Source organism: Panthera pardus, unplaced genomic scaffold (assembly GCF_024362965.1).
Source record: "Panthera pardus isolate Hobbes unplaced genomic scaffold, ASM2436296v1 HiC_scaffold_11, whole genome shotgun sequence".
Classification (NCBI taxonomy): domain Eukaryota; kingdom Metazoa; phylum Chordata; class Mammalia; order Carnivora; family Felidae; genus Panthera; species Panthera pardus.
This window is the reverse complement of record NW_026526666.1, coordinates 60,754,568-60,763,996: the sequence shown is the minus strand read 5'-3', so window position 1 is coordinate 60,763,996 and position 9,429 is coordinate 60,754,568. Positions and strand designations below refer to the sequence as shown.

At 48.2% G+C, this 9,429-nt stretch overlaps 1 protein-coding gene across 1 annotated transcript in view; it reads right to left on the bottom strand.

Moving 5' to 3' along the window:
• Positions 1 to 8,595: 8,595 nt before the first annotated feature.
• Positions 8,596 to 9,429, bottom strand: part of C8B (complement C8 beta chain) — a 37,574-nt gene continuing 36,740 nt past the window's right edge. Inside the window, exon 12 of the mRNA XM_019449147.2 lies at positions 8,596 to 8,915. Coding sequence (XP_019304692.2) covers positions 8,764 to 8,915 — 152 coding nt within the window. The 3' untranslated portion in view covers positions 8,596 to 8,763. The remainder of the gene's footprint in view (positions 8,916 to 9,429) is intronic.

Sequence of the window (9,429 nt, the reverse complement as noted above, 5' to 3'; positions counted from 1 at the left end):
AGCCATGGTAAAAAGGGGATGTGATGTGCATTAGCGGAAGGATGCCTCTCTTCCATAAAGACATTCAGGGCTGCTACCCCTGCACTTGGGAAATGGGCAAAGCACCATGGTGAGCTCTTGTGCCAGGCCCTGAGCCAGGTGCTGGAGACACGGAAATGAATCAGATGTGGTCCCAGCCCTGCAAGAATGCTGGTCTGGTAGAGGAGGCCGGCAATGGCAATAGGTCCGATGCCAGCAGGATATCCAGAGGGCTGTGGGGGCTAGCCCAGCTGGTGGGGGGAGGCAGAGAGGACAGCCCAGAGGAGGAGAGGATGGCCAGTGGAACCTAGGAAGTGAGTGTGGATTAGACAAGGACAGAAAGGTCAAGAAGGGGCAGAATAGCACAGAGGAAATAGCATGCAACAAAGCTACGGGGATGGGAACCCATGAGGTGGGTTGGTGGGGGTGGTGATTACTGCTCAGCTCCTTGGTTTGAGTGCTGGTCCTTCTTAGGCTGGGGATGGCTGAGATCAGACCTTTGGTTTGTTCACTGAGCCTTTCCTGAAGGCAGCTGGTGCTTGGTCCTGGGGAAATTTCTACAGATGGCCACTTTTCAGCTCATTTCCAGTGTTCTTGGTGGTTCAACACCGCACAGCCATTGTTGTAAAGCTCAAGCGTTTTTAACTGGATTCACAAGGTTCTCTATTATCTGATGCCAATGTACCACTCCATCTTCGACTCCTTTTTCAGATTCTATGAGGCACTTGTACTAAAAATCTATTGCCCCAGGGCACCTGGGTGGCTCAGTTGGTTAACTGGATTGAACTTGGGCTCACGTCATGACTTGGGCTCACGTCATGATCTAGCAGTTTGTGGGTTTGAGCCCTGCATCAGGCTCTGTGCTGACAGCTGGGAGCCTGGAGCCTGCTTTGGACTCTTTGTCTCCCTGTCTCTCTGCCCCTACCCTACTTGCTCTCTCTCTTTCTCTCTCTCTCAAAAATAAACATTCAATAAAATCTATTGCCCCTAACAGGATGTACAAAGCCCTATATGTCTAACTGTTGGCTCTCTGACTTCATTTCCTTCTAGTCACTCCTTCCCTCAATCATGTTGCTCTAGCCATGAAAGCCTGTTTGTGGTTCCTCACACATGTCAAGCTCTCTCATGCCCCAGGACCTTTGCATCTGCTATCCCCTCTGCCCAAAATGCTCATCCCCTAAATCAGCTCATCCAAGACTCATGCCCTTGTTTCACTGAAGTCTCTCCTGAAGTATTTCCTCCCCAAGGGCCATTTACCCTCATTTATTATTCTTATTTTATGGCACTTAGTACTACTACTAAATAGATTCATTTAGTCTTCTATTTTTCTTGGTATGCCTCCTTCCATTACGATGCAAACCTTTTTATGGCTAGACCCCCAGTGCCTAGAATAGTATTTGGCCTTAACAGGGGGTCAACAAATATTTGTTGAATGAATGATGTCCAGTTTAGTTCCTCAAACAGACCAGGCTTTTTGTCATTTCCAGGCCTTTGCACACACTACCCAGAAGCCCCCTGCCCGCCAGCTCCCTCTTCTCCTGGTTCTTTGCCAGTACTCTCAGGGTGGAGGTTAGGTTCAACCCTGACCTCTTCCACTAGCCCACACTTCATTGGGTGCTACTCCTTCATATGGCTCTATATTCCAGCATTTTCTGCAGGCTATAACTGTAGCTTACTCGTCTGTCTCCCCACACTAGTGACTTGTTGCAGGGCAGGTGGAAACTCATGTTTACCTTTGGAGCCCTTGTACCTGGCTAGCTTAGTGCTGGACACATAGGAGCTTCCTAGTAAAAGCTTGTTGGATGCTGTTCTCTCTCTGGTCCCTCTGTGCTGTCGTGTCAGGAATTTGTGAGAGAGAACCCTGTAGAAGACATTTTCACAGGACTTCCGGATCCTGCAAGCTTCCTGGAGCATCAAGGGAGAGCCCACACCATCCCACGAGGCTGGGTAAACTTCAGAAAGAGAGACCACCTTTTCCATTTTAGTGAAGGAAAGCCCATCAAATCGAGTTAAAAATTCTGCATTAGTGGCCTTGGGGTTTCTCCCTCCCCTGGGAGAGATAAAGGAAAACATGTTTCCCTTCTGTATTAGCAGCTTAAAGTGTGAGATAAATCCTCTCGCCTAACCAGTTTTTAACAAATGGACTTTGCTGTCCAGTGGCATGATACATGCCTGATGGATCTATTTATCCATTCTATTTCTTTAGAGATAGCAGCTAAGAAGTTTTATCTATTATTTGTCTCCCTCCCCCATTCCCATTTTCCTAACCAAGCATAGAGAGCAAGCGGTTGATGGATGGATGGTGTTTGGGATAAAAGGGACCAGAATCAGATAGTTTTCAGGATACGAACACACTGGCTTATTAACAAGGAGGTCCATCAGGCAGGAGGTGGTGGGGGGAAGGGGGCGTGGGTACCAGACAATGGCCAGTGATGGATGAAGGAACACTTGGGGTTGCAAGGTGGAGACGTGAGATAACAGGTGGGTGCAGCCAGTGATAATGGCAGTGCCTGGGCTCTGGAGTGGGCTCCTGCCCGGAGGTGAATGTCAGACCAGCCACTCGACTCCCTCTGACAATCCTCCAAGAATTTCCCCCTGCAAATGCAATCCCTATTCCTTCTCCTTTTCCTTTCTGTAAAATGCAGTTGATATGCCCCCAAAGAGACAGATGCTAGGCAGAGGGAGAAGAGGCAGATGGAAGGCAGTGCTGGTTCATTCTGCACCCAAGATTGGAAAGGCAGTTGAGTAGCCAGCATGTGCCAGGCACTTGGGATGGCGGCAACCCCTCTGCATATGTCATGCCGTTCAATCCTCACACTGTGCCATCAAGACGACTGGCCCGAGACTCTGATGAGGACACTGAGGCACAGAGAGGTAAGTGACTTGATCGGGATCACTCAGCTGGGAAGTGATGGCATTGGGTCCTACATCTCTGTCTGTCTGCCTGCAAGCCCTTTGTTTTCTTTTGAAATTTGTTTTGCGTTTGTTTACTGTTTGAAAGAGAGACAGAGAGAGAAAGCAGGAGAGAGGCAGAGAGAGAGAGAGGGAGAGGGAGATTCTCAAGCAGGCTCCACACTGTTAGCACAGACGACGCGCGGCTTGAAGTCATGAACTGTGAGATCGTGACCCGAGCCGAAAGCAAGAGTCAGAGGCTTCACCGAGGGAGCCACCAAGGTGTCCCGCCCAGAAGCCCTTTGGAATTCAGGGCTGCTTCTCCACTGCAAGGATGCCAGACCACGGGCCTTTCTCTTCCTCTTCTATGCAAGCGGACAGGCAGGCAGGCAGGCACCTGCTATGTGATGCCACTGCCGTTGCTTCCGCTGCCTCGGGAGACGCGGACACAGCCCTGGGACTGGGGCGGTTTGGCCACTTTCGAGCTGTGTGGTCTTAGGCAAATTGCTCAGTCTCTCCGAGGCTCCTTCTCACCACCTGTCAGGCAGATAATATATCCTCCTCTTGCAGACATTGAGAGGATTAAACTGGATTAGGTATGTGAAAGTTCTTTGTAGCTGGTAATGCCCTCTGCAAATATTAGTTATTATGCTGTTACATTTCCCCTTAATAACCCAGAGCTTGGGCTATAAAAGCCTTCCATGTCCTTTATGAAGACATCTCCTAGGAGCTAAGCTATTTTATGTCTTTCTTGTTCTCATGCTTATGGTAGGTTTAGCACTAAAATATTTTTTTTTAATTTTTTTTAACGTTTGATTTTTTTTTTTTGAAACGGAAAGTGACAGAGCATGAGCAGGAGAGGGGCAGAGAGGGAGGGAGACACAGAATCCGAAGCAGGCTCCAGGCTCCGAGCTGTCAGCACAGAGCCCGACGCGGGGCTCGAACTCACAAACCGAGAGATCGTGACCTGAGCCGAAGTTGGAGGCTTAACCGCCTGAGCCACCCAGGCGCCCCAGCACTAAAATATTTTTAAAACAGTCTTAAATTACTTTTAAAAATCAAACAAACCAACCACTGTTCTTGTTGATGTTTTGAGAATCCCCAGAAATAACAATGTCAACGATACAGCTAACTAAGGAGTGCTGACTTTGTCCGGGCGTTCACATATGCTCCCCAAACTCCAGAAGGTTTGCTACTGTGACCATCCCCATCTTACAGATGAGGAAATGAAGGCACTGCACAAAGCCTTGCACAAAGCCACACAGCTAATAAGCCACAGAGCCAGACAATGTCACAAATGCAGGCAGTATGGCACCAGAGTGCACACTTCTAACAACTACACTACTCGGCTTCTCTTCATCTGTGTTTCCATCTCCGCCTACGAGGTTGGGACTTTCCCTGGGTATCTCAGTGAACCCTGAATTTCCAAACACCTCAATATGGAAAGATGACTCAAAGAGGAAAACACTAGACAGAAAAATCTGACTTCACGACAGCATTCGCTGAACAGGGAATCTCAAAGACGTATGGTATACTAGGCCAATGTGTTACTGTTTTTCTTTTAAGTTTATTTATTCTTAAGAGAGAGAGAAAGAGAGAGAGAGGAGAGAGAGAGGAGAGAGAGAGAGAGAGAGGAGGGGCAGAGAGAATGAGAGAGAATCCCAAGCAGGCTCTGTGCTGTCAGCACAGAGTCCGACATGGGACTCAATCCCACAAACCATGAGATCATGACCTGAGCCTAGATCAAGAGAAGGACACTTAACCTACTGAACCACCCGGGCGCCCCCAGTGTGCTGCTGGCTTTAGGTGGGCACTCTAGGTTTCAAACGAATCCATAGATGAAAAAAAATGAGGTAGAGGCAGAATGCTAGAAGATAATGTATTTTCTTTTTGGTTACTCTTTGTTCATTTTCTGCCTCTGCCACATACAGGGCGCGGGCCTTTAACCCCTTGGAGCCTTGGCTTGGACAGCCACCTGGAAATGTGCTTCTCAGGTTTACCCCCACCAAGGGTTACAGACTTTCCCACTCCCTTCCTCTGTAAAGGTTTCCCGGAGATCTCTGGTGGTCGCGAGTGGGTGTCACCAATACCCCTACCTGAGTCCCAGCAGCCCCCATCCGACATTGACTATTTCTCTGCCTCTTTCATTTCGATCTTTTTTGCAGCGCTGCCCACAAAGCTGGCTGAACGTGCCTCCCCCAGCCACTCCCATGTGGGTTATCCCAGGGATGCCCTGTACCAACTTTCATGAGGCTACCATTACGTGCCACTCATTCATGAAAGTTTCTCACTGGCTGAGGAAGGTTCTGGCCCACTCCCATTCCTTTTCGTTGCTTAATTAATTCATGCGATAATGATTTATTTTTGCCTGCTGTGCCAGGCACTGCACTGGGTTCTTGAGATACAAAAGAGCAGTAGGCACCATCCCTCCTTCATGGACATTATATTTGAGGAGGAACAGGAGACGGTAAATGAGTAAATTATAACACAATGTCCTTAAAGCCTAGACATGCTGGCAAGTAGACGTGGTGTCATTAAGGACATCTTCAGTCCGTAAAACAAAATCTTTCCCCCTCAAGATGCTAATCAGAATGTCCCCAGGGAGTCCTGGCTGGTGTCCCAAGGGCTTTCTCCTGCAGGCTCACTCTTTCCTGAGAGCTTTTCGAGTAAGTGCCTGGGAACAGCCCAAAGTTCTCTTCTTTAAAACAAAGATGGCATTCTCCTCTGGATTCTGTGCCAGGAGATGCTCTTTCTCCCAGCCTCAGCCACCCACCTTGATTTCCACAGGCAGCCCATTCGTGGTAAGGATCCTGTTTCCCTCTGAAGCTTTCTCTACCTGTCACCTGATGATTATATTAATATCTACCCCATCAAACCCAGATAAAGATTAACTGAGATAATGTAGGTTAAAAGACTTCATAAACTGAGCAGCTCTCTATAATTGGCAGCTATTATTATTATCACTATTGTGAAGATAATTATCATCATTATTATTCCCACAGAAGTTATGTTATTAGCCCAAGGTCACACAGAGAGGAAGCAGAGCCCGAGAGCCACCCCTCCCCCGCCCCCACCAGCCCCAACATCTAGCGCTCGGTGAAGCTCCCAGCGTTTCAGAGATTTACTTTCTCGAATGCAAAATTCTCCCACACCCAGGTATACTGTGCTGTGTTCCAGCTTCCAGGACCACTGCCAAACTACCCTGCCCGGACTGGGCCCCACGGATCTCGTGCCTCCTTCACAGGTATGTCCGTGTTGGCTACGGCAGCCAAGGTTTGCCAAAAGCACAGTTTGCATTTATTTTGTTTAATTCTTACATTATGTTTCAGCCTCCTCCGAAATGCATTTGTTTGCAAGAAGAGTCACGAGGGGAAGTTCAGCCCACGAATAAGAATATAATTATTACACAGTTTAGCGGTACCTAGGCGTCACCTGGGTATTCACCGGTGCTCCGAAATTCAATTGTTTCTCCTTCAAGACCATATTTAATAGGATAAACAATTTCTGCTAAATGCAATAAACGTGAACCTGGGCTGTCATCTCCATAATCAACTTAAATTTCCCATTAGAAGCGGTGGCTGTGATTGAGATTCAGAATTTAATTTGGCGGTGCTGGCTTCAATGTGCTAGTGTGGGCTTCCTGGGAGTTTCCCATCAACCAAAGACAGAACCACTCTTTCCCGTCTCTGGGGAATCTTAAAAGAAGATAGATTGTAACTCAAGAAAATTATACAGCTTCGGTATAATGAAAGAGATAAAACATTATTGGATTAGCCTGTTGAAATAACAGCAGACGGTAAAGCAATAATATCAAGCCAAACAAGGGCCCAGAGCCGTCAGCTCCTTTGCAGGGACACAGGGATGCGAGAGGGCAAGGCAGGATCACCACGCTTGCTACAACAACCCCCTTCCAAGAATCGGCTCCTTCCTGTGTTTGTTCCATTGACTCAGTTCCAGATAGCTGGTCAGGCCCGACTGGTGGTTGGTGCTGACCCATGCTTTGGTGTCATGAATGTGTGAAGGTCTTAGGCCCCAACGCCTAGCCCAGAGGCAAACTCAAAGCAGATGACGTGGCCGGAAACAAACTGATTGAAAATGAGTTGGATTGGGGGGCCTGGGTGGCGCAGTCGGTTAAGCGTCCGACTTCAGCTCAGGTCACGATCTTGCGGTCCGTGAGTTCGAGCCCCGTGTCGGGCTCTGTGCTGACGGCTCGGAGCCTGGAGCCTGTTTCCGATTCTGTGTCTCCCTCTCTCTCTGACCCTCCCCCGTTCATGCTCTGTCTCTCTCTGTCCCAAAAATAAATAAAAAACGTTGAAAAAAAAAATTAAAAAAAAAAGAAAATGAGTTGGATTAACCAATTCACCTTCAACCATTTCCGGCCCTTCCGGCCCTTCCGCCCCCCCCCCCCCCCCCCCCGCCCCAATGTGATCTCAACAAATTCACAGGAAGTTCTGCAAAGACAGGGAGCATCCAAGAGTAAACAAAATACAAAGGGATGTTTTAATATGATGGAATGAATGAGAGCGATAGAGCCTAAATGATCACTTGACTCAATCTAAACAGTACAAATATTCTGGTTTTTAGTAACCTAAAGATCAATTGACTGCCCTCAAGCAACTTCCCCCCCAGGCTCCAGATGGGATTTGCACAAAATCATGAGTGAGCAAAGTGAAACATATAGAGGTCGGGGAAGGTTCACACTGCACACTGCCCCAGAGCCATTAACTTGAACTTCTTCATGTGTCTCCGTGTTCTTTCTTCCAGCCACCACAATATATCTCCCCTTCCTCCCTTCCTCCCTCCCTCCCTTCCTTCCTTTCTTCCTCCCTTCCCTCCCTCCCCCTCCCCCCACCTCCTACCTGCATTCCTCTGTCTGTCTCTCATTCAGTTATCAATTTCCCTTGCTCTTTTCTCCAGCTCAGGGCCTTCTCTAGGCACCTGCTCATGTCACAGCAATTCAGCTCCGCCCCGGAACTCTGCTTCTGACATGCACAGCCTTGCCTCTCCTTTGCTCAGCATCAAAGGGAGCTGAGGAACCAGGATCCACTCTCCACGGGATGCAGGGGGTGGAGACTCAATAACACAGGCACGCACACGTGTGCACACACACACACATCCACTTTCTCCTACATTTAATTTCGGAAAAAAATTCATCGTCAAGAAATGCCCATGTATGGAGAGGAAGGGAGCATTACAGTTAAGAGTCTAAACCTCTGGAGCCCAAGTGCCCGGGTTTGTAGCCCAGCTTTGCCACTTCCTAACTGTGCAACCCCGGACAAGCCACTTAACTGTTCTAAGCTTCAGTTCTGCAGCTGCTGAATAGGGCTAACACGGCATCCACCTCATAGGGCTGTCATGAGGATGGAATGAATTAACACACTGAGCACCGAGGCTGGCACAGTAATCATTCGATACATATTCACTGCTATTGTCACTGAATAAGACCATGCAGTCCTCAAGGGAGGAAAAACTTAATAGCTAGTCACTGATTCATCATTGGGTACCTACTATGTGCCCCTCACACAGTGGGACTTCAGTGTGAACAACTGCTAACACAGTTTCTGGCTGATAATACACGTGACTGGGATAAAATTATACAGACGAGCAAAGGGAGGGTTACCGAGATTCTTAAGCCCTTAAGCAACGTGTAGTTGACGTTGAGCTATTTGTTCAAATCAACGTGCGTTTTGCAAATAACATCTTTATTTCAAACGCTCTGAGTGGCACGGCCCTCTACCCTTGGGATGGCCCCAGCTGGGAGCTGGTATGAGGTAACCTGGCCTGAGTTCCTAAGGGCTCAGAGCTCTCGCAGTGTGCAGCCCACAGTAGTAGGTGCTAGAAGCTTTTCCTTCCTTAACAGTTAAGTGTTTCTGAAGCAGGGCCCACGCAGGGGCTGCCTCCATTCTGAGGAGGTGGATGGTTACACTGCCTTTGTCTTGTTTTCTGTCCTCCAGAACACGGAGACCAGTCTGACCAGCAATTCCATTTCCCATCAATGGGGACATCTGTAAGGAAGAAGGTCATCAAACGTTAATCAACACTTGTTACACCCTAGTGCCCTCTGGGGTTGGGGGTGGGGTGTATAAGCCAAAAGGCTTGGTGAGTGTGCTCAGATCTCCTCTCTCCAGTCAGCTGTCCTTTTTGCAAACCTTGGTACTCGCCATATTCCCTTCTACCACAGAGCTTTTGTAGATGCTGTTTCCCTGGCCCAGTATACTCTTCCCTCCTCTGTTTATCTGGTTAATCCTATTCGCCCACCGGATCTCAGTTGAAGGATTATCTCTGCGGGGAAACCTTCTCTGACCTCTAACTCCCCACCAATCCATCATATTTTAAGCTCTTGGAGCATTTTATAGCAGTGACAATTACAGCTTTAAATGTATTTCTGGGACAATTCAAATGACGTCGGTCTTTCTCTCTAAAGAGTAATCTCCACGATGACAGGATCTATATATGATTTGCTCGCCACTGAACCCTAGCACCTAAGCTGGCACCCAGGGGGTCTTTAGTAAACATTCT